The sequence below is a fragment of the Alligator mississippiensis genome, chromosome 14 (genome assembly GCF_030867095.1).
Source record: "Alligator mississippiensis isolate rAllMis1 chromosome 14, rAllMis1, whole genome shotgun sequence".
In the NCBI taxonomy this organism is placed as follows: Eukaryota; Metazoa; Chordata; order Crocodylia; family Alligatoridae; genus Alligator; species Alligator mississippiensis.
The window spans coordinates 43,623,014-43,648,440 of record NC_081837.1 but is presented as its reverse complement, the minus strand read 5'-3'; the positions used below and the strand labels follow the sequence as shown (position 1 = coordinate 43,648,440).

Here is a 25,427-nt window from a genome sequence, read left to right as displayed (position 1 = left end):
AGTACTCCATTTCCCCTTTGCCACCTTTTCCTGAAGTTGGGCCTATCTTCCTCTCTTTCCATCCCAGCTAGGAAATATTGCATCTTTATCAGAGACCTTTGCAAACCAAAGCAGCCATAAGGAAAGTGTCCTTGTGTGATCTTTATTGCTGTGATATAGCCGGGCGGCTCATTGAGTCCCCCGTGTCTGCAGACAGCGCAGGTCATGCCCCAGGAACACCGCGCTAGCGCTTTATTAATTATCTCAAGTTGTAAAGTTATATGAGCTATCAAAGCCTGTGTTGAGCTCTTTGAAATGATCTTTAGTGACCCTTTATGTCTGTAAATATTTCCGCAGCTTGTAGTAGAGTCCTTGGGATGCTAGACACTTTGGTTTCATTTATGATCCAGCCGTCAGCTCTGTTAAAAGGATGTGAGTACGTGTTTAGCTGTGCTTGAAATTGCACTGTGTTACACTGTGATCCTATCAGGAGCTCTAAGGCTAAGTAGGCAAGCTCCAGGCCAGTTTTTGGGTGAGAGACGTATATTGGCCTCTGTGCAATATCACATACTGGAATGAGCTGTCAGTAGTCCAATCATGCTGACATGCCATTGCTGCCTGCTCAATTTGACCTTCATTTTTAAATGGAACCGAGCTTCTAGCATACATGGAAGAAAGCTTTCCACAGCTTGCTGTATGCACAAATTTGCACTGGCTGAACTAAAGGCAACATTGCACCAATTCACTTTACTAAGTGCAATTTTACAACATGCAATTTTCCCTTACATCAGTGGAAGCTAATGATACGTAACCCCAGGCTAAATTCATGTAAATCAGTCCATCTATAAAGTTGCACCCATTTAATTGCAGCCTCTCACCTATAGGTAAACTGGTGCATCTTCATTAACTAGGCCAGGAGGAGAAAATGTGGGCTGGCGTTCATGAGAGAAGTATATAGAGTAGTTGTGAGCTAGAGGATGGTTTGTATGCTAGGACTCTTATCCCTGAATCCTGTGTCAGACAGCAATGGCTCTGCATAGTGACAGGTGTTGTTGGTAAATGTGGTGAAAGTGTTTAGGAGTTCTAACTCCTTTAAATCTATTCTTCTTTTATTATCATTATGATGTAATAGATGGATGGAAAATCTCCAGTCTGATCAAATTCCCAGTATTCTTTGGCATCAGTCTTTTTGCATTGCTAAGTTTTCATTTTCCAAAGCAGTCTGGGATCATCTGTATAGAAATGCCCTCTTTCTGCCAGGTAGCAAGATTTCCCCAAATATTACACAGCTCTGTTTTCATTGTTGTACTGATAAAGCAGAAAAAGGCTCATTGCTACATCTCCCAGTTCCACATGTCCCATGTACGGGCAAGGGTTAGATTGATTTGGACTTTGTCTCGAAAAAAAGACACGCTCTCGCAGAGGTGAATGATTTGGAGACTTCCAGCATGCGGTAGAAGTTACATAACAAATGCAGCCGTGTCTGGAAAAAAATACCGGTGGGGAAATCTGGGAGCAGGTTGGTGCAATACCGCGCCTGAATTAGTAGCGAACAGAGATCTTGTCCATTGCTGCCATCCCCTCTTGAACACTGCCACCTCCCCAGTCCAGAAACCTGGTGCTGAGAGGAACAACACATTTTTCTGTTAGAAAATGGAGATACAACAAAACCCAATTGTTCTGTAAAAAAGTATAAGTTTCCTCCAGCTTTCTGAAAGAAACCAAGCAGGTTTCCCAGGCTCAACAGGCTGAATTTTAGTGGAGAAAGTTTTCATTTTGGTTGAAAAGTCCTTAAAAAAAAAGACAAGTTTCAGTCATCTCCTTTCCACTTCCATGCTGGCCAGAAACCCCAGGTGGAGGTGTGCTATGCTGCCACTAGATGACCAGGATACATTTTGATTAGATTATGGGGGCAACTTAATTTCATTTATGCCCATTCCCCAGCCTGTTCCTTCTAGTTTGTTTATTTTGAATTGAAAAATTTGGGGAAAATTTACCCAGCCGTCATATCTGTGCCACAAACTGGGTGATTTTTCACTCTGAAGTGACACATACCGTGTAGAACATAAAGTATATACTTTATTCTTTTAACTATATGCTAGGCAGAGTTTAGCATTTGAACTTGCTGATTCCTTAATGCTTTAAATTCTCCGCTTAATGTTAATGAAGGTATCAGGAAGACTGGAAGAGCAAAACCATTAAATAAAAATGCAGCTATGAGTGAAAAGAACCTATAATTGATTTTAAAATGTTTTTTAGGGTGAGGCTTAAGTCAAGATCAATCTGTTGCAAGTTCAATCTTTGCCCCCAACTGAGCTGGTGGAAAAGGTCAAGTTATATCATGAAAAAATGGAAGCAAATGGGGCATTTTTCAGTTTGTTCAACACTTCATAACATTTGATAACAACTGAAATTTTATATCAAGTTCGAAAAAAATTGTTTGAAAATAAAATAATTGTTTTTTGATTTGAGAGAGAACTCGCAAAACAAAGTTTGCTGCTTTCTCCAAAAGGAGCTCTAGCTTTTACAACTAACTAGCACATTTCCAGGTAGCTGAGCTGCCTGAATCACCGAGCTGATATCTAATTTGTTGTTTTCTCATTTGACCAGTTACAATCCAGTTGCTTCTCTTCCTGAGCCCTCGCTACCTGGGAAGGTGGATCATACCTTAGCTTGTCTGCCCAGAGTGGTGAACAAACAAGCCTGAGATGCCTCCGGTCTGAGCTTATTGACTCATGCTGCCATCAGATCCTCAGTAAAGACAGCGGCCTACGTGCCTTGTGTCAGGCGTGTTTCCCTGCCCTCTGGACTGCACGTGCTGGTTAGTGGAAGCGACACCACCTAGAAATGTTTGATCTGCCCTAACTCTAACTGATTTTCCTTAGGGGAAAGAAAAAAGGGATTTTTGGTCAACATGAAACTTTTGTAGGAAACAGTTGTTGTGTTGAGGAACGTTGGATTTTTGCTTGGAGTCCCCCCTCAACTGTTTTTTCAATGAAAACCTTGAAAAACTGGGAAAAGATCTTTAAAGAAAATGAAAACATTTCTGGAGGGGGAAAAAAATGAGAAAAACAGAGGCTTGGGGAATGAAGGAAAAACATCTTAACCTTAATACTACTCTCAGATTGTGAAACAGCCTCCGGTGAAGAGGTGATAGAGGGGAGCATATTTGTACCGCCTGGTGATTAAAGGAGTGTGTCGCAGGGCACTAAGGTGCCCTGCTCCTAGAAGAGCAGAAACTACCTGGGGAGAGCCCAAAGAGCCAGGCAGGAGCCCAGGGGCAGGTTGCCATGGCAACAAGCCAGAGGGCAAATTAGCCTGCACCTGCACATGGTCAGCTGACCAGAAGGGGCGGGCCCTGGGCCCATATAAACCCTGGGCTGGAGCTGGGGGGGGGGGGGGGTGGGTAGTTCTCTGCCAGTGGCCAAGGGGGAAGGAGCCTTCATGGAGTAAGTGAAGAGAAGGGGCATGACTAAGTTCTGCTCCTAGCGTGTAAAGGGGCAGAGCACGCCTTATGCAGTTGGTGTTGTGTTATAGCCCAGGGGCTTATGTTTGGTTGTAGTTTTATAAGACCGGTGGTTTGGGTGAGGCTATTTGGGGAAGGAGGAGGCCTCGTTGGGGGCCCACGACAGAGTGGGGACCCCGGTGCTAGTGAGGGTGTGGCATTTGGGGTGCACAGGCCCCCGGTGCCAGTGAGATGCAGAGACAGGGCTGCGGAGAGCCCAGAGAGGACAAGGGGGCCAATTCATAGCAAGGCCCAGACTGGACAATGTCAATGCCATCTGTGAGGCTTGGGGCATGGTAAAGGGGTGGTTGGAGCCACGCGTATAGCCCAGCAGGTTGGAGTGTCCTGGGACACCTATTTTGAAATGAGACCCACAAGGGGTCTGGGACCCACTGGGTTCAGGGAAGTCCATCAGGACCGTGTCTGACCAGATGTGAAGGCAGCCTCCCTATATTACGTTTTGCATCAAGATGTGGTGGGTGAGAAAAGAGGGTGCCCATTGGGCTGAATTGGCATGGTTGAGGGGCCTTAGGAGATCATGGCCATCCTTAGGGACCCCATCCCATGACGGATGGGGAGTTGCCTTGTCTCCCAGCTCTGGAAGGAAAGTGGGGTCCCCTGATCAGAGCTGCAAAGAGGATTCTGGGTTTCTGAGCTCCTTTCCCAGCTTTCCTAAGAAGATGACTTATGACCTTGAGCAAACCCCCTCTCTTGCCTTGCTTTTCCCCATTTGTAATGACAGTTGTCTGCATGCTAGGAAGGGCCTGAGGATCCATGTTTGTGAAGACCTTTGAGTTCCTCTGATGACTGATGGTACAGAGCCAGGCAGTATTACATCTCCAAGTGGAGTTGCTTTAAATGACTCTCATTTATTGTTCTTTCTACAGTTACAGAGCTTTGGGGGTTTTAAGAGATCCTTAAATATTCTTCCATGCTGTATACCACCTCTGGCTCCCTTCTTTTCCTTGTAATTCAAAGGAGTGATTAAAAATCATGCAAGTCTGCCCACTTCTAACTTTTCGGCTTCACATTTGGACAACTGTAACAAAAGCTATGAACTCGGATAGTATTCCTGAGAGAACTCCCCAAAGGATAAACACAAACTCATGTGCCTTATTCCTACTAGTAACTTGTGGTTGAATCAGAGATGGAAAACAGAACAAGGCCATGTACTCTCACACATCAGCCACCATCAGCTTTAAAAATTCATGGGGAAGCCCCATTTTCTGTGCAGCATCATTGCAGTCACAGTTAATGAATATGGCCCTGTGTTTGTCAACTGAATCCAACCATGGAAATGGTGTAAGGAGCTGACACTAGGTCTGGGAGGTAGTGAAATGCTGTTCCAGATCATTTGCCCAGGTCCCTTGTTTTTAGATCTGGAACTATAATTAGCAGTCAAAGACCTTGAACGTTTGGCACACTGGTATTATTCTTTATCTTGGTAGCACACAATATTAACATCGCTGAAGAAGAGCTCTGTCTGTGTATGTGCATGTCTCTCTGAAGCTGCGATCCCTTTTCCAGGCTCTCCACCAGCTAGTTGTCTTGGTGGGGAGGTTGGTTTCTATCTCAAAGGCTGTGGGGCAGTTTTGTTCAGGCCACTTTGACCCCTTTCCACGTTAAGGTTGGCACCAAACCAGCAGCAGCTGTATTGATTGTTGCCAGCGTGGCATGCGCAGGACAAATTGAGCTGCCCTTGACCACAGCTCAGGTTCAGATGCTCTGCAGTGCTCGCTGGGTCCCCCCTCTGAAGGCTGAGATCTCTCCTTTTTATGAACTGCTGTCTGCGGAGTGAAATGTGAGAGGCATTTAGCTTCCCAGTGCAGTGCAACCACTAAAGGGCAGGAGGTGAAGCGAGTCTCATCCAGCGAGTCTCATCCAAACGATCCTTTCCTTGGAGGCAGCATCCATAGGGCAGTTCAGTCAGGGTACGACACATAGAAAAAGTGCCCTGAGCTCTTTTGTGGCCACAGATAGGAGATATAATATTGAGACGCTCTAAAAATAGAGTATACCAACTCCCATTCATTGCGTTACCCTAGGGAGCATCTCTATATTATAAACTCCGTCACTACAAAGTGCAGAGTAATTTGGTGTTGCATCCTATGCTCTTCCTATTGGCTTTGCTATCTTTTATGTTGTAGTAGTTTGGGAGTGTTGTTGCAATGTTGTGATGTATGAGTGTCAAGGATGTTTTGTGATTATCTTTTATTGGACCAACCGTATAGTTTGACAATCCCAAAAGATGGTTGAACAGATCTCTCAACTAGGCAGCTGGTCCAGTAAAAGACCTCACATAAAATTTTTTGCCAATTAGCTTTGGGATGGTCACAGAAGTTGCGGGGTTTTTGGTTTTGTATGACGTCTTAGACATCTTATTGTAGGGAAAACTGGGGTTTCAGCATCTATTTTAAAATGAGTATTTTTTTCCCCCTTATGTCATGCAGGACTCAAAATTCACGCACAAGATTAAGGTCTGAAGCAATTTGCTCCCTAACAAGATTACTACAAACAGCACATCATCATCCTTCCATGTTGCTCCTACTTTTTCAAGTAATGATTTGAGTTAAACGATGTTTTAGGTACTGTTCTAAACACTGAAATGAAGGCGGCAAGGAACCTCCCCTACTGCTTCTGCCTTGAAAGTGTGTCACATCCATGTACCTAGTAAGCCCCAGTCAACACGCTATATGCAGAATCATGCTTTTGCTCCCACGAGTTGGATAAAAATTGGTCCGGAAGGGTGTAGACCAGGCTGATCCTGCCTTGATTAGGAGTTGACTAGCTAGCCAACCCAGCTCCTTGCCGGCCTTATTTTTCTATAGCTATGACTAACACAAAGGTGGCACTTTGAGCAACAGAGCTTCTCCTAGTACTAGAGCTCTGGCTCAGAGGGCAGAGTACTAACCAGTGACTCACACAACCCACTTCCTGGACGAGCGATTCTGTCTGCTTCCAGGGAATGTCCTGGCTCAGCCTATGGGCTCTGACGGGAACTCAGCTTTCAGCTGCAGTGTGCTGTGCTATTTCCAAAAAGGACTTTTAAAAAAGAAGGCATGTCCCTTCTTCCAAGTGGGGAGCTGTCTCAATCATTACCCCCCGGTACAGTTCTTCAGTTCTGTTTCTCGGGCACTGATGTGGCCTCTCTGTTAATGTGTCACAATCTTTAAATGATGGGGAATAAAATGCATGAACAGGGCAGTGCCATTTCCCATCGTGGAGATTAGAGCAGTTTGCTGCCTTTTTGGGTGTGGGGGGGTTGAGCATCTAGGTGCCCTGCTCCCTGGAAAGTGCCCTAACCATTGGGATAAAGGATGGCAGGGTCATTTCTGCCCCAGCTCCTAATATGGTATGACTTACCTGGCTTTGTGTATATATTTGAGCCATCCCATCTTGCCCTGGGGCCACACTGGCCTGCTGTATGTGCTCATGGTGGGTGCCCAGCTGAATGGCAAACTGCCTAAGTGCCAAAAAATGAAGTTGTGTGACTGCGGATGTGCCGTTAGATGGGAAACAGGACTCAGCCCTAATGAGGGTCTCATTGGCAGCCTGCAGCAGGACAGGGGGTGAGCCTGTGCCCCCAGCTGTGAGGCTAGAGCCCGTCCCGCAGCCCTGTGCTTTACCGTGAGCCCCAGCTGCAGCATGTTTGCTTCTGTTTTACCTCCTGCAAACCAGGCTCCTCCCTGTTCTTGCTCTTGTTTAAACCTGCCCAGCCTGCCAGGCCAGGTGTTTGTTTTCTCCCTGTCTGCGAGCTCTGCGGGGAGGACAAGAGGGGTGAGGAACAGAGCACTCAGGATAAACCCGGAGCAGCTGGCAGGTGCGTTTCCGTGCCCGACCTGGGTCTGTGCCACAGAATTGCGACGCTCTGCATTAGCATCCCTTCCCGGACTGTGAACCCCTGGTGTGTTTAGCAGTTCATGTTCAGAACTTGAAGTAATGGGAAGAGCATGTAAAGCATTTGCAGCTTTCTCAAGGGGTGCTGGCAAAGAGGCTGCTCTTGCCTCACCGAGGTGACCGATCTTATCAGTGATGCAAGCTCTTTGAGGGAGGCCTTTAGAAAGGCTGGCCCAGAGACTGTTACCAGGAAAGCCAGATCCCACTCCCTCCAAAGTCAACGGGAGTTAACTTAGGTGTTTGGTATTTGGGAATGCATGGTTTTTAGGACTCTTTGGATGAATGGTCATCTGTAAATACTGCGGACTGGCCTTGATGGCCTAGGATAAGCCCTTCCAGTCCTATGTTCCAAAATGAGTGGTACCCAGGTACAGGGGCATTCAGAGCATCGTTGCTTAAATAAAGCAGCAGTGCACCAGTTGGGTAATCATTGCCAGCGGCGAGACAAAGAAGAGGCTTTGATATAAGAGGCAATTCCAAAAGAAAGCCCCAGAGGTGAACACTCGGTCCCCTTTTACCCCAGTTCCCTCTCTACAAAATAGGGAAGAATAATCTACCACAGAATTGTAATGAAGATTAACGTTCAAAACTCCTGGGTACTATAACACAAGGCCCAGAATGAGACTGGCCTTTCTTCTCTGTGCAGGAGCCGTGTAGACAGACACGCATTCACGCTACACGTGGGAGACGATCACCAACAGTACACAAGCACTAGCAACAGCGGCGGCCTCTTTGTGTCGCTGCTCTTCGGGCACGTTTGATAGAATAAATCCCACCCGTAGTCCCCTTCAGTGTTCCCGTTACTTCCCGCAGACACGCTGTGAGCTGCTAGCTGAGGGAGGAGGCTCGGCAGAATTCAGATTCCAGGATAAAAAATGTGGTATTTCAACATTATTAACTGAGCTCCTCCAGAGGCAACCACACCTCGGAGTGATGCTTGTGATGCCACACGACTGGCACACCCAAGACCAGAAGAGAACTCAGATGCTGTAGCCTGAGGTCTGATTGTTTTTTAATCTTTGATGTTCTCCAGGCCCTGGGCACTTCAGGCTGGCAGAAGGGGGAGTGAAGTTATTTTGCACCAGATTAAAATCTAGAGCTCCAAAGCAGAGTAGTTTGTTTTAACAGACAGCTTTCCAGCAGCACAGAGAGAAGGGCTGGAGTATGGAATTCATTCTGGATGAGCGTTACGGGGAGATCAGGCCTGATCCAAATGCATTCACAAAAGAGAGGAGGGTAGAGCAGAGACCCCTGGTTGCATTGGTTTCTAATGGGAACTGTGTGACTCTGGGGACTTGGCAAGCGAGTGGCAAGCTTTCCACCTCTCTGACTGCATTTCAAATGCAGCGCACGCGAGCGGTGCCTGAAAGTCATTGTGCTCTGAGCAGGTGGGTGGTCTGTGTGTGCAGTCAGCTGGTGGGTTGCAATCCAGGCCAGAGGAAACCAGCATCCACACAACAGTCAGCAGTTCCAGCAGAATAGCCAAAGCAGTACGAGACTTGGAAAATGAGGCGTTCGCGCTTTCACATGCCCTTCACCAGCAGGCTGAAAAGGATGAGGACGCCACTCTCACTGATGCGTAGCTCAGCAGTCGCTCTGCTGAACTTAAACTGATGTAAATGAGTGTAGGAATGAGTGATTACATTCAGGGTCAGGAGATCTGGATTCATCCTAGCCCTTCCATAGTCTTCCTGTGTGACCGTTGTAAAGTGGTTTGTTTCAAGTGCTAAGCATCCTGGAAAATCTAGCCACTTATTTCAGAGCCAGGTCCTTTGAAAATGTGGGTTTTCATGCATCTGCCTCAACTCCCCATCTGTTAAATGGGGATAATGCTAATAGCTATCCAGATTCTTGGGAGAGTATGTTCTGTGCTGACTCTGAGGAGCTTGGATGCACTGAGATGGGGAAGGGGCATGCAGTTATATAGAATTTAGTGGTGCAACTTTGACGTCAAGCACGCCTGAGTATAGTGACAAATCCCATGTGACGACAGCTCCATAGACAAATTCAGGCTAGCTTTAAAGCAGCCGGCTCCCGTGTCCATCCGTGGCATAGCTGTCGCCCTGTGAAGCATAGCACAGACTGTAAAACTTGCCTGAGAAACTGAGTAAACACTGACTGTTACCTGAGCTTGCGGCTTTACAGCTAGCTCAGGTATGTCTGCAAGGTGAAGTCATACTTCTGACTGCAGTGTTGACCCACCCTGTGCTTTTAGATATGAATTCCCTTTCTGATTAATTGTAGGAGTCTTTGCTCGCACGGTAATGCTCAGTGAGCTCTGTCTCCGGCTGTGGGCACTGTCTGGGATGTCGACTGAGTTGCTCGGCAGATGGGTGTGTTCGTCTGAAGATCCCTGAATCACTCCCTTTATCATTACTACACCCACAGGAACTTACTTCCTCAGGTGAGGCTCTGTTTAAAAGCTGAGAGTGAAAGGAAACTGCCCTGCTATTTCAGGAGAGAATTCAGATCAGCCGCTGGATAACGGGGGAAGAGAGGAGAAAAGGCTAGCCCCTAGTCAGGTATGTACAGCACTGCACAGGCACCAGGGGCCAGGGCTTGGTCCCCCTGCACAGTCATGCAGGAAAAATGGCAGTACCGGAGAGGATTTCTGGTGTTCGCTCAGGGCAGGCAACAAGAACAGTCTCGTGGGATTAAGTTGCAGCAGCGGAAAACATTTGTATGCTACGTCGGCGTTGCTGCACTTTCCACCTTCCCCCAAACTTGTGGAGGACTCTGTCCCTTCCGGCCGCATTCTCAGCCTTGTTCCAGGTCAAAACTGCAGTCCCTGCTGGGGTTCAGAGACTGGGATGGCAAACACTGAATGCACTGTGGGCAGGGCAAGAAGGGGCCTGCCTGGTTGGTAGTCTTTTGTAAGGTGTCGCTGCTGAGGTGTGTTTGCTTTCTGAGATACCCACAAGATTTTGACTAAAATTGAGAAGAGCTCAGGTTCCCAAAGAAATTCGGACTTTGCTTAAAAAAAGGTTGCTTTATCCTAGCTGTGGTTCTTCAGAGACAGTAGAAATAACATACAAAGATCCCAGAAGTCAGTGCCCTGGGGGCGTGGATCCTAGCTATAGTTTATGAGCAGAGATCCTGGTTTTCTCTGACTTAAAAAATCCACAATTTAATCATGGAAAAATGTATATTTGGGGTTACTTTTTTTTTAACCAAAACTTGGGGATTTTTTTTAACCGGAGAAAACAAGGTTCCATGTTTATGAGCAGGTAGTTGTACTAACCAGTTAAAAAGAAAAGCCAAGGATCTTTGCATTTGCTTCTAGCATTATGTAATTCAAATCTATGCTGCATCTAGCCCGAAGGGCTGATTTTTCTCTTGCTTATACAAGCACAAATGAGGAGTAACTGTAGTCATGGAAGTTACCCTGACGTAAAATAGTCATGAAGAGCAAGGGGCTATGATTTGTGCTTTTGGTACCATTTAATTCACTCTTCCAATTCTCCCTCAGGTGAGCCTTCTGCAACATGGAGTCTCCCCACCCCCCCAGCCTGTGGTCTTTCCTTATTTTCCTAGGTAAGCTCTACTATCCTTACTTGTGCTGCTAAGATGGCCTTGGGGAGACTTGGCCTGTGTTTCCTCTGTTTAACTCTACTGGGATATTTAGGGGGTGGACAAACCTATTGCCCTGCATACACCTGAAATGAAGTGAATTCATGGTAAAATCTACCAGTGGTTCTTGCTAAGGTGATTAATGCATGAGCAGCTAGAAACACAGCATGCTGCAGTAATAATTGTACTGTGGTAGCAGGCAGGAGGATCATGACCACTGTGTTAGGTGCTGTACAAGCTAAGAAAAAAAGGTTTCTGTCCCAAACAGATCAGAATTTAAGTATAAGGCAAGAGACACCAGACAGACCTGGGCAGACAGGGCAGTGCAAGGTAGCAATGATGTCGTATTAATCAGCATGAGACACAGTGATCTCAGCAACATCAGCAGGTTAAACACCAATGGCTTTTGAATGCAATATGGTGGAGAAGGGACTTAAGAAGGGATTGTTAATTGGGGCCCCTGATTTTAAAGCATCTTTTCCTATTCTCAAAAATGAATGCAATTTAGGACAAAAGATGCATTTTGTTTTCCCCCATTTATGCCAGGGGCTTGCTTCGTGCCTGAGCACTAAGCTTGGGCTCACCTAGTTGGTCCAATGTACCCTTCCCCTTATGTCAGATGGTGTCAATGAATGAGGCTCGTTTCTGGCACCAGCAGTGATGATTGTGTCCCCCTATATATTCTGTTACCAAAGTCTAGTTCTTGTGTTTTAGCTGTACCACAGATGCTGGCTGCCCAGGGAACCTGTTCACATGGCGCTTGCTACCCACCTGTGGGAGACCTGCTTGTAGGAAGAATCCATCACTTGAAAGCCTCGTCTACCTGCGGTCTCGTTCAAGCTGAGACCTACTGCACTCCATATGGAGAAGTACGTGCAACTCTTATCTCTGCATTCACAAACATTACATAGCAAGTTTAATAGCCATGCGCCTGTCCTGTCCCTTCCCTATCAGCTGTGCTGAGTTCACCCTCTCTCTGTTCATTCATATGGCCCTCTCCCCAGAATATCAAAGCACTTGGTAATGGTAAGTGTATTTACCCTTTGAACTGTGTCTATACTCAGGGCATAAAAAGAGTGGTGCAGCTTGTGTAGACATAGCATTGTGTAGTGAGGCTGATTCGTCTAGGGTCGGTTAGAACCCAAAGCTGAAAGCAAAATTCAAAGTGCAAATAATCTGTAGCAGCAACATTTTCAGATCAAAATTACAGGAAACCATTACATTTTGTTTGGTTGTACTTGTGAACTCCTGAATGATACCAGGCTTCCTCAGAATGGCCAGCCCTCTGACTCCAAGGTTGGCTCCAACTTTGTTTCTCTTCCTAGCTGCGAATGCAAGTTAACTCTGGTGGGTCAAACTCCTTTGCTAAGTTATTCCTAAGAAGTGGCCAAGAAAGATTCTGACAAAAAATGAGTTGGCTCTGGGTTTCATCCCCAAAAAACAAAAGAGAAAACTAGCTGCAAGCGAAAGCACTTTGGCTACATCTGCTGAAGTTTGTCAGGAGAAGAGGGGAAAAGAACCAGCCTTGCTGAAAAAGGAAAAAATTCTGGGTGTAAAGGTCTAATTGCAGCTTCCTGGCCTCTGAAACCAGCCCTGACTCTCAGTTAGGATGCATCAGAAAACCATCTGTGCAAAGGACTGAGAATGTTGTGGGATTAATTCCCCTAGCACAGCCGTGGCCTAAAGCCTTGTTATATTAATTTGTGATCTATAATCTCAGTAATCACCTGTGATGGTTGCGCGATAAACCTGGGTTTAACGCAGCCGAGGAAACTCGAGTCTTTGTAAGCTGGTGTAAAAGCAGAGGGAGGGACGAGGGCTTGAACAGAACAACAGGCTTTTACTGGCTAACATTTTCTGCTTCAACAAGTCTGGCTTTAAGTCCTGTCCAATCTGAAGGGCATGATACAATGATAAATGTGTTACCTGATGGTTGGCTCAGTAGGATTTCCACACTTGTGTAGCCACTTGAATCAGCTGTGAACTGGAAACTCTTGGCCAAGTGCTTTCTGTAATGAAGATATAAAAGGGCCTGCTTCCTTGCTTGGGAGTTTGTCACAGGAATTTTTAACCCGAACCTTTGCACCTGGTGTATTACTTGTGGCTTTGGACAGATTTGGGGGTTTCTAAGTTATTTTTTGTGTTGCCGGCTGTTGGGTTGGGTTGGGCATCTCTAAAGCTCAGTCTCAGCCTCTCGTGGCATTGTCAGGGAAGTGCCTTCTTTACAGAGCTGCTTTGCAGCTCTGGGTACGGCAGGTTCGCTTTATGCAAAACAACCTACTGCCACTTTGAAGGTCACTTTGACCTTTGGAAATAGTGCACATCTTTATTGGTTTGGCCTAGGTAGATTTCTTCCCTGGTTCCTGTTAATGCACAGCCGTGGCACTGTGCCACATGCTGCCAGGCTGGTTTTTAGGGTAAATTTCCCATCCTCAGTTTTATGATCCTGACTGCAGGTTTATTCCACAATATCCATCCTTTGTTCTTCTTGTGACATTGGGAGCCAGAAGGATGCAGGAAAACTCACGGGACACCTGACAGGCCTAAGCAGTCCAAATGAAAACCAAGGATGTTTATCCGATCCCATCTCTGGGTCTGTCCACATGGGGACTTTCAGAAAAGTTGAGATGAATCAAGTGAAGGTGTGAGCTAAATGTATATGTCCCTGCTCTCTCAGGAGAAATCACATGTGTACAGATGTCCACATTTTTTTTTCTAGAGTAAAAGTGGCTACTCTGGGAGAAAAAACTCAGGAACAACCTAAGTAAGGTGGATCCCCGGAGAACAGATCAAATGTCTGTACAGGCAGATAGAAGAGGCACAGGGTAATACAAGGACTGCTTCCACCAAACTGAAGTGGGCTCAGAGCAGGGATGGCAGCAGTCTTTTGTGACTTGAGATTTTGTGGAGTTTATAGGTTTTGCATTCTGGAGGTTTAACCCCTCAGTTTTAATACATTAGCAAGAAATGTTCGTAGGCCCATATGGCAGAAAAGTGCCATTGAAAATCAATGGGATGCATGAACCTGCCTGCTCTTTGGACTTTTTGAAGTCTCTATGTGTTCTGCAAAAGGGAAGCTTGCTTTACCTACCTGGAACGTAAGTATCTCTCAAAAGCTAATCCAAGTGGGTGATATCAGTGGCCTGGTTAAGAGGGGGCATCCTGGTTTAACGAAAAGAGGGCAAGCCTATTATATCAGCATCGATTGCTGTAGTTTAGGATAAGGCAGATGCCCTCTCACAGTCTGAAGCTGAGACTGGATGTCTTTCTAGCTGACATGCTATCACTCAAGCAGAAGTTATGGTCTGAGGCAGAACCAAGTGAGGGTCTCTTGCCTGGGTTATACAGGAAATCAGAGTAGATGATGGCAAAGGTCCTGTCTGTCCATGGAGTCTTTGAATTGATTCTGTCTTCAGTCTCTGTGTTCCTTCACACTGCCTAATTTAACACCAAGGTGAGCAGAGTTGAGTCCACTGGTCAATAATTTCTCCTTTCTAAGAGTAGCTCAGACTGAATGAGCCTGAAGGCTTGGCTCTGCAAGATACTGCGTGGCTCTGGCATAAAGAAGAGGCAGGCATGCACTCAGCCTCGCGTGCGAGCTGAAGTAAGTGAGGCTAGGGACAGTGAGAGGAGAGCCTCTGCTCGTAGCTTTGCATGTCCTCTCTCCAGCATATATCTGTATCTCTCTCTTCCTGAAACCATAGGCTGACTGTCATTCCCAGCAGCTCCCACTCCTGTCTTGCACCTACCATGATGAATGAGTGCAAAAATTATTCAGCTCAGTGTTTTTTGGGTGGAGACCTCCCCACTCATTCAGCATTCCCTAATGTTTTTTTCTCTGTTCAAGTGAGTTTTTGGCTTTATTTTTTTTTTGTACAGGAGGGAAGTAGGGCTCATCTTAATTGCGGAGGCTCCGATTGCAGGGAAAGGCCATGCATTCCCTTATGGGCTCCTCAGTCCACTTTGGCGCACAGCACAAACAAGTCACAGAGCAAATGGCTGCAAATTTAGCATCTATATTTTGCAACATCAAGAGAGGGCATGGGATGAGGGGTTGCTGGTCCTCTGTTGCCAGCTGGCTGGTGTTAGCTGTCTGCCTTTGGTGCCAGCTTAAATTATCCCAAAGGGCGCTCTTTTGCAATCCTCAGAGGTCACTTGCTACTGGCAATCTCCAGGTCACTGTCTGCTTCTAGTGCCCTGACTGTGAGGCCCTCTAACCTTTATACTTTGTACCCTCCTGGCTTAGGGTGCTGTCCAGAAGGAAGCTGGTATAGCCATTTATAGCAAAGGGAGATATGAAAACAATTTAAAAAGTGAAGGGGGTAGAAATTGGACAACAAATGAGCTCTCTTGAAAAATCATTTGGGGCTTGGGACAGCTAAGTCTGAGTCAGCACAGCAAGTAAAAGCTGGAGAAAATGAATTAAAAAACCCAAGAATGCTAGAAGCAAACACTGGTGCTGAGGCTCAATCCAGCTGCCATTTATTTATCTAAACGCTGAGCAGTAATTTGCTAGGAAAATGCCATGTTCAAAACATTGTGGCAGTTGCCGTGTGTTAGGCAGCACCAGTGAAAATCCTAGGGGTGACAAGGCCGAGCGTGGTTCCCTTGTGTATTAGTAGGTCTAAGTAGAGATTGTCGCAGAGCCTGGCATTTACCTTCCAGATGACTTGTATGAAAACCACGCATGGCCGTCTGCGCACTAGGATTTTGTGACACGATGGCTATGGCATAGTAAGAACGCAACCCGTTCCCCATGAAGACCGGAGGCCTCTGCATTTTGTGCACATCCTTCCCTAGTTATGAGCTTCCCTCCTTGCCCTGGGAGGCTGTGTCTGAGTGACGGGGAGGGCCATCCTCCTTACTCCTTGGCTTTCTGTGGAGACAGTTTACAACGGGGCCAAGTCTGATGCAGGCATCTGGGTGAAATCCTGGCCTTGTTGAGGTCCATGGGAATTGTGCCATGAACTGCAGAATGGTCCCAGTTTCATTCTTGCTCTTGAGGGCTCTGACCCAGCAAAGTACTTAAGCACATGACAGTCACAATGACTTCAGTAGGTTTTTTATGTCCTTTGCACAGAAATGTGCAGCTCCTGGATGCTTCTGGGATGAAAAGTGGGTAACTGGGCTCAGCTGCACAATCCTCTGGTTGTCTTCTCCTGCATTCACCCTACTTTGCATGGTCTGATCCCAGACACGTTCAATCTCAAGGCTTCAAACTAATTCCCCTCCTTTTTTTGACATGATATTTGTGCTGGGGGCCTGAGATACTGTCCTCTGTGCAAATCCATGCAAGGAGATGCTCCCATCCATAAGGAGCTTATGGTCTACACAGACAAAGCCGACAAAGGAATAAAGGATCATGACCTCTATTTTACAGAAGAGGTAATGGGGCTCAGAGAAGTTGAGAGAGCTATCTAGGGTCTCAGATCTATGGCAGAAAGGGCTATTGACAGCCTCCCCACCATTTGCATTCCAGATCTGAGTTTAGAGAGAGAAGCAGGAGTTAGAAAACCTGGCCAACAGTGTCTGCCTATCTTGGGAAATAGACCCCTTAATCACAAGATCACCTGTCGTGTGAGTGGGTCCAGGATGACGTGGCAGGTGGAAATGCCTTTCAGCTTGCTTTGATATGAGAGCAGAGGTAGAGTTGCTGGGATGGGATCACAAGGCCAGCAACGCTCCTTTAGCAACCTTTGTTTCTGTAGCTAATGCACTGTAGACTTAAAACATAGCTTAGATATAAAACTACCTGCAATTTTTCTGCTTACTTTCTGGCTAATTGGTTTCTGAGTTACCCCAAGTGCCCTTCATGGCATTGCAAATATTTTAAAAATGTTTGAAGAGTGGAGTAAAAAAATAAATTCCACTTGTACACAGACAAGGTTCAGGTGAATCAGATAATCTTAGAGGATTACAGGTGACCTCACCACTCCAACTTTCTCACGAGGTTATCACATGACAGACCTTGGATATTAAAATGTTTGCATGAGGTCAAGGATGCTGGCACAGGGTGGGGGGAGGGAGCAGTTAGCGCATAGTAGCCATGACAAGGGAGCAGACATCTTAATCATCCCAAGATACGGAGTGATAACAGGACAGTGTTACGTGGCTAAGCCAGGTGAGGAAGTGGGAAGTGGCATCTGTGACCAGATGCACCTAATCCTCCAAATGCAGGACAGTTACATAAGGGGGCATCACTCTCCTCTCCCTGTCTGAGATTTATTATTGGTACCTGTCTCAGTAGCTTTGGGGCCTTTAGGTGGATTCCAAATAAGCAGAAGAAAATTGGCGAAGGAATATCCTATTAATGCCCGTGTTTCTGCCTGTTTTGTGACCACCTGAGGGCTGCTTCGGTGTGCAGTCTGCATGAGCTGACTGTGGATCTCTGCACAGTTTCTGTACTGGGGAAGCACAACCCAAATTGACCAAGCAGTGAATGGAGGCTAGAAAGCATGCTACTATTTCTCCCCCACCTCTGGCCATCTGGGGCAGATCTACAGCCCTTGGGTAGATTAGGATCAAAGACCTTGTGACAGAAGACCCCGAGTCAACAAGCTCATTTTAATTTCTGACCCAAAGGAGGATTCAAGCCTGGCCCATCTGTGGAGAAAGCGTGTTTCTGAGTCATTGGTTTGTAGCTTTTTGGCTGTGGAACAAACCAGTCTGCCTTCTCCTGTCTGTCCTCCTCAAGGTAGAGCACAAGCACTTGTGACTGGCTTCCCAGAGAACTTGGCCTTGGGGTTTGCAGTGGCTGTGGTCTGTCTTATTCTTCCACTACTGCACATAATATTGGCTTCAGTCCTGTAAGAGATAGGTCCCAACCTGAATGGTGGTAGCCACTATTTTCTCCCTGCTCCCATTCTCTCTTTGTTTTTCCTCACTTTGGCTACCCTGAGTCGCAGAAATACTAACCTTTGCATATGCCTCTGAGACATCACATCAGCCCCTTTATTGGCAAGTGGTGAAGAGTAACACTTTTGGTTAATCCCCTAACCACTACTGTGTGCAGATAAATGGCACCGTCTTGTTTTTCCAGACTGTTGTAGCAGGTTTTAAACCAGCTCTCACTGGGAGAACTACTGGCTGAACAGACTGCATGGGGAAAACTAGCCTTTACACATTTGCTCTTCAGAAGGACAGATAAGCTGAACATGGATCTTGTTCAACCACAGGCACTTTCTCCATGGGACACTTGTTCAGCAGGTGCTCCAGGCTGTTTCTGGGTTTACTTACTTTGAACTTTAGTCACGCACTCTCTGCCTGTAGGTACTGCATCAGTGATAGCCATATAAATGCTTGCAGTGTTCATAAAAGGGTCCCTTCCTCCCTTGGTACAAACCCCTAACTTATTGGAACAAGTGTGGATGCCACATTCCTGGATCAGAGGGAGAAGTGCTGCCACTTCAGTGTTTTGCAGAAGCCGTTTCAAGTATATCTAAGCCATGTTTTAGACCCCAGAATGCAAACCTTACATTTACTTATTGCAGACCATGGAACCACAGGTGCTGGTATCGGCCTTCTGAATAGTTACTGGTTTAGAGCAATGACTACACATTTGCCTGCTTGCCTCACCAGGTGGTTAATGAGGATGTGTGCTTGTCTGTGCATTTGCTTCTCTTTTTAGTTGAAGTGCTGGTGTCAGACAGTTGTGATATCTTCATGAAGGGCAATCTCACATGTTCTTCTTTGGTTTCATTTTTTACCCCGCACCCTTTTCCGCCTTGGTGTCACAATGAACAGAGCCACTCATGGAGTAAGGTGCTTTGCGAGGGTGATCAAGGGTTTGGAGACCTGACCCTAGGCAATTAGAACATTTCTGTGCAAAATGTTCTTGCTGCCAGCAAGTTTCACCCTGTCCCCAAATGCCCTGTAGTGTAGATGTACATTTGCCAAAGGTGTTTTCTACTAGGTTCTCAGTTAGCAGAGGGTTATAATAACCATGTTGGGGCTGCTGCTGTGTGAATTGTAATAAGGCAGACAGTGTTCACACTAAAGTGTGTAGAGATGGTTAAGTTCTCCAGAGGAATATACTGCCATCGTTTTCGGTGATTTCTCTCTGGTCCTTGAGTGGCATCTGATTAAACTGCACAGTAACAAACCAGGCCCCAAATTAAACTAGTTGAGAGAGGGTATAACTCGTCACAGCAGTGAATGTCAAATACTCACTGGGTTATTTACTGCGGGAAGGAATAGTGCTTCCAGACAAAACCTGGGCGTGGCTGTAATTTTCCACTGAGAACAAGCAAGGCCAGGTCTTTGATGCAAGTGTCACCGAATACTGAGTGATGGTTACTGGTAGGATTTATAGACTCTGCAGAGCAAAAGAAGCAGCAATTGCAAGCTTCCCACATGTGGCATTGCTGAATGTTACGTCTCAGCTGGAGGGTTGAGGAATTATATCAAGCAGTCAGGGGAGAGGTTTATCACTGATCTATTCCAGTCTTGTTCTTTCTGCTAGGATTGCCAGCAAAGAACCAGACAAGTCACTTAATGAACTCCACTTCAGGCTAGCAGGCAGCAGTGCTTTCTGTTTGTGCTGGAGGACACACTGGTCCAAGTCAGTAGATCAGCTAGCAACTTCCCTCCACCCCCAAAAAACAGTTTTCTCTTGTTGAAGGTGCTGTGAAAATTCATCCTGTGAAGGGAGCGAGTACAGCTTGGTTTCAAGTGTCATTTGCTGAAGATCCTGCCAAATGCTCAGCAAATATGAACCTAATTTTCAGTGAGCCTGGGCAAAGTTTGCTTTGCAGATCAAAACCATGTGACTGGCTGATGGGCGTAAGGTTGTACTTTTGGCACATCCCTGCAAATCCAACTGCCTGCACACTTTGGGGTTTAGATAAAATGGTGAGGTGATTCCTAATGCCATCCGCACCAGCTAACTTATCCATATAATTGCTGTTAATGGGGAAACAAGCTATTGCATAATTTAGTTTTAATGGATACCCTTGTTCTAAGGTTACTTATTCTGGCTGCCAAGACTGGTCCTGACAAGCCTTAATATATCTCTCTATAAATTAATATCCCTGAGGTCTTCCAGCTCCTCCCCAAATAAAGCTCTGAGCAGTGCTAACTATTCCCTTAATAGCCCTTCTGCAATGCCACAAGAGCTTTCCATTTGGGAAACTGGATTTCAGCTGCCAAGCTGACACGATGCCTCTGGAAGCTGAGTCAAATATAGGACCATGTAGGAGCTATCACGCACTGAAGATCTCCATACAATGGCCAGAGTGGGGGAAGCATTTTGTTCTTGCTGAGTGACAAGTTGTTCTGGTTTATCTTGGTTTTGGCACCCAGGCCAGGAGAATCTATTTCAGGGCTCTGAACTCCTATCGAACTGGCAGCTCAAGCTACTTAAAATACTTTTGGTTGGCAGCTATTAGCTCAAAATTCTCTGCGATAGGATAACCTCCTCTCTTGATGTTGCCTGCCCCTTTGAGGATAAGCAGCAGCTGACTGACAAAGTCATTGCCAAGAGCCAAAGTTAAAGGTGAGGAAAGATTGCAGCACCTTAGTAAGTGTGTCTGTGTTTGAGGGGAAGGAGTTAGTGAATTCACACTCCTGAATGCACACACAGTTGCACACAAATCCATAACTAGCCATGGGTACGTACTGACTATATTTTGCACACATGCAAAACATCACTTTATCTAATCTGCCCTCTGGTGCAAATACCTTTTTATTGATGAGGGTTGCTGGTACCTGCAAATGGCGCCCAGAACTCAAAACAATATGTTTCTTTTGCATCTAAAACATGGGTCTCTTTTTTATTTTAAGCATGGCAGAGCTTACCTGAGGACTGATGCCTTGTAAGGGCATAGCAATAGACTGCAGCAAATTTCCTTTTTCTTAAGAATCTCCATAATCCAAAACTGGGTTACATCTCACATACACCAGTTGTACTCAATGATCTCAAACGAGCTTTGAAGAAATCCCATGCCCTGTGGTACACTGAAATAAAGAGCCTTTTTTAAATAAATTACAGAGTATGACAAGAAAAGATAGAATGTAATAATGCTTTCTTGGAGGAGATTATTAAAGTATGAAACACTGAAGAGCACATAGTTGATTCTGTCTGCTATAATGTACTATATATAATTCTTCTACAACAGTGGATGGAGACTGGTGCTTGGAAATGGGGTTCTGGGGTATTATATTTGGCACTGACACTGATTTTGTGCTTCTCCTCCTTCTTCTTCTGGCTATATCCATAACTCATGCTGATTATGGGCCAGTTAGGAGTAAACGTGCACATTGGTGGTCTCCATCTGTGAGCACAACTTGAGCCTATATTTTTACACCTGTAATTCAATTGCAAGCCTGGATCTGAGTACCATATCTGCCCTGCTGGAGCATAGGTTGGACATATAACTGCTCAGGTTCACACCCACCCTTAGTTTAATGAGTACAAAACTATGGAGACAGTTTGCACTTGCAGACACAAACTTGGCTGAGAGTTTGCCCCACAACCTGTGTCCGAGGTGCCTGACTATGAGATGGAGATGCCAACACTTCTCTGCCTGAGGTTGCCTTGGGAAAGGCTAAATTACTGATTGTCACTGATATCTGCCCCAATATCTAGTTATAGTACGCAATGCATTACTTTAGTGCACAACCATCCTAACTTAGGCTGGGACCCATGATGCTAGATAGAGGAGATGGTTGCTCACTTCCCATGTATGGTTCCTTCTTGTTAGGTCATAACCCCAAGGTAACATGGTAGGTTAATGGCAGAGATTAGAATAGAACTGGAATCTCATAATTCTCCGTCCTATTCCCTGTCCATTGGACCATGCAGCCTGACTTCCATCTTAAATGAACCTGCCTTGACTCTTAACTGTGCTGTTAACAAGAAGGTGAAAGAAAGGGATTTTTTTGTTGTTGTTTTTTTTATGAGTAAGCCTCCCTTTAACCAAAAATCCTCTTGTGATTTCTGGTAATTCCCTCTATCCTAAGGAACTTTGAGACACATAGTTTCTGTTTGCGACGCAAGCTTCTGTAATGGCAAAATTCTCCTCTTGTGCAATGGAGCAGTTACACAATTTGCCCACAGTAGGCAAAATGCAGCTTTGCTTCCAAGGTTAATTTTAGCTTTCCAACAGCAATGCGATTAAAGAAAAAAAAGAGCAGTCAAGATTTCAACACTCCAGGCTGCTGCGAGCAGTCCCCAGGTGCAGACGTGTCCAGTCCTCCTGGCAGGCATGGCTCATGGCAGAACTAGCCAAAGCAACAACTCAGCTAGGATTGCAACAGGCAGACCCTTTTACATAGTAAGCGAGATGCTGAGACAGGTGGGATTTAAATGGCTCCAGATTGCTTCAACACCATGGGATGGACGGGGAAGACTTTGTCTGGAAATGGAAACAGAGCTTAGCTAAGGAGACAGCTCCCAGCATGATTCCTTTGCTGCATTTGAACGGTTTTATCCTGACACAGACATCCTTTACTTTGGCTTTAGTGGCAGCTGTGTTTTAAAAAGCCAATGAGGCTTTATTGCCAGCACCTGGCGAAATTTCTTAAAGGCTAGATTACACTTATGCCTAGGGCTTTGTGAATGGCCTTATATGCTTGGAGTGAATAATTCCTTATGAATAATAAATAAGGCATCTGATGACTTTGCAGACAATGCATGTAGTGGAGAGAAGGCTATCACATCAGAAGTGTTCTCAAGTTTAATCTTTGTTGCAAACTGTTCTCTAAATAATTTATGTGGATAATTACTCATCTGTGGCTTCTTGGTGAGCAATTCATTAGGAGCAATCAGCATTTGAAAAATGCATTGGCTTGATTGGGCCAAGCAGTCACGTTCTAGGTCCCTGCTAGGATGAGTATAACTTGTAGAAAATGGGAACTCTCAGCTTTAGGCACCGGACCATGGCTTTCTGTGATTATCTGTAACAGGCATTTAAAATTAGCTGCTGCTGGGAGTCTTCCTGCCAGCAAACTCCTGTGCTCAGATGCTTATAGAAGGTAAATGTGAAGGACTCAAATCCACTCCAAAATGGGAAGGAATATGCATGGACCTGGCTTCCCCCACAGCTCACCTCGCTCAGGATTTGGTCAATCTGAAATCAAGCCACAGGCTGTTTAGAAGTGACACAAGCTGTTGCAGCTCCATTAAGGCTGAGCAACTTGTCTTTAGCTGACTTCCACCAGCTAATGGCAGGTCTGAACGTGACCACAGGTTGGTTTTGAAGATAAGTCATAAATCCACACCAAATTCACCCAGGTTTGCTTCCTAGTTTTGCAGATGTATGTGTTACATGTGTGTGCTTCTTGACAAACCCAGGCAATGCAGGGCTGGTTTTCTTTTGGGTTCTAGGCTCAGTTGAAGGAGAAGAAGCTGTGAGCCTGTGGGGCACATAAAGGGAAGGACAGTCTTGTCATTTTATGTGGCAAAGCTGACAAGGGGAGGATAAACTTGTTGTAGCTCAGACAATTGCCTGAGGATCCTTGTTGCTAAGTCTAGGCAGCTGATCTTCTCTGAAGCTCCAGCGGAAAGCTGATCCCCTGTCACATGGGTCCCAGACAGGCACGGTGTTGCTAGCCCTATCTCATACCGTGCAGGGACATTCCCTGGCCCTTATAATGGGGGGAATCTCATGTTGTCTATTCTGTATGAGAGCTATGCTTGCCACCTAGTACACCCCACCCAACCCCACTTTCTCTCCTATTGATCCCTGTTTCCTCTTGAGTCGACTATATTGAGTCCCCTCGCTGTCAGCCATGCCATTTGGCCCCTGCTATTATGGGCATCCATGTCAGATCATCCTTAGAATAATCGACAATGAGGGTGGAAGGGACCTCAGGAGGTCACATCTAGTTCAACCCCCTTTCTCAAAGCAGGACCAGCCTCAACTACATCATCCCAGCCAAGGCTTTGTCTAGCTGTGTCTTAAAACCTCCAAGGATGGAGAGTCCACCGCCTCTGGGTAGCCTCTTGGTGAAAAAGTTTTTCCTACCCTCCTAGTGAAAAAGATTTTTTCCTAATATCTAATCTCAACTTCCCTTGTTGCAACTGGAGCCCATTGCTCCTTGCTCTGTCATCTGCCACCACTGAGAACAGCCCAGCTCCATCCACTTTGGAGCCCCACTTCACAGAGTTGAAGTGGCTATTAAATCCACCCCACCCCAGCCCACTCAATCTTCTTTTTTTCCAGACTATATTACAATCCAGTCCTTATTTATTCTGGGCCATTTTATACTAATTTGTTCTTGTGCCTTCACTGTCATGTCACTTAAATAGCTCTTGTCCCTCCCTCATGGATACCCCTTCTATGCTGAATGTGCCCAGTGATTTGAGTTTGCTTTTGTAAGACAGGTTCTTCCTGCTTCTCATCACCCTCGTGGCCTGGCCCTGTTGCTATTCCAGTATGAGTTGATTTTTTTGGGAAGGGGGCCCAGACTCGTTCATCGTATTCTAAGTGAGGTCTTGTGGGCAGAAGGCATCGAAGCTGCCCTGCTGGAAACACCTTCCCTGATCCGCCCTAGGATCATATTTGTTTTGTTCATGGCTGCATCACCTTAGTGGTTTGTCATTGAGTCTGTGATTAACTCTTGCGCTCTGGCCGTCCTCTTTCTCTTTCCTGTCCAGCCAGTGAGCCCTCAGCTTGTAGTCCAAGTTCCAAATATTTGTCCTTAAGCGCTTGATCTTGCACTTTATACTGTTTAATTGCACCCATCCCTGCTTTTTATGTCAAGGACACTAGTAAAACTATTAAATGATTTCAGTTTCAAGACCAATATTTGAGGAACATCACAAGTCATCTATCTCCAGCCCTTTCTTGTCTCTGCTTTAGTCAGTGTTTTTAATCCATCTCACAATTCCTCTACTAATCCTCCTCTTCTCCGATTTTACTGATAATTTCCTATTTGGTACTTATCAAAAGCTTTATTGAAGACTGGACAGATTAGTTCTAGTGAATTTTGTTTCCTGGTAAAAGTAGTTTTCTCATCACAAAAAGATACCAGGTTAATTAGGTATGACCCGTCATGATAAACATGTGTTTTGTTTTATACTGTTTTCCATTTACTTTCATGTATATATTATTCTAGCCATCAAAATGGGGTTCTAAAATCTCCCATGATCTTCACACTAAACACTATATTTGCCAGGGTCATTGGCCCTCAATTGATCAAGGGGTTTCTGGCATGTCAGTCCCCACTCTTGGAGCCTCTGCCATCACCTGTTAACGTCTGTCTGACCCGTGGCATCCCCCTCTGCAAAGTATTTCTGCCCAGGCCAGTTGCATTTCCCGTCCACCCTGAAACCTCGTGACCCATTTCTCAACCCTGTCACCCCTGTCCATCGTGATTCAAACTTTTGCCATCCCACGGCCCGTTAGTCTGCTTTCGGCTGGGTGGATTTCCATATATGCAGTTCCTAGCCCACGGGAGCTCCACGCGCAGACGGCAAAAGGCGTATCAAAAGTAACTGAGTTAAGCATTGCCTGGCCAGTCACAACCCACAGAT

At 45.8% G+C, this 25,427-nt stretch overlaps 1 protein-coding gene across 2 annotated transcripts in view; it reads left to right on the top strand.

The window, feature by feature from the left end:
- Positions 1–9,620: 9,620 nt before the first annotated feature.
- The window catches only part of LAMB3 (laminin subunit beta 3), a 41,505-nt gene continuing 25,698 nt past the window's right edge, over positions 9,621–25,427 (top strand). Inside the window, exons 1-3 of one of the 2 annotated variants that reach the window (XM_019499872.2) lie at positions 9,621–9,785; positions 10,851–10,915; positions 11,666–11,820. In XM_019499872.2, the coding sequence (XP_019355417.1) occupies positions 10,867–10,915; positions 11,666–11,820 (204 nt within the window). In that variant the 5' untranslated portion in view covers positions 9,621–9,785; positions 10,851–10,866. The other variant, XM_014598884.3, reaches the window with a different exon arrangement.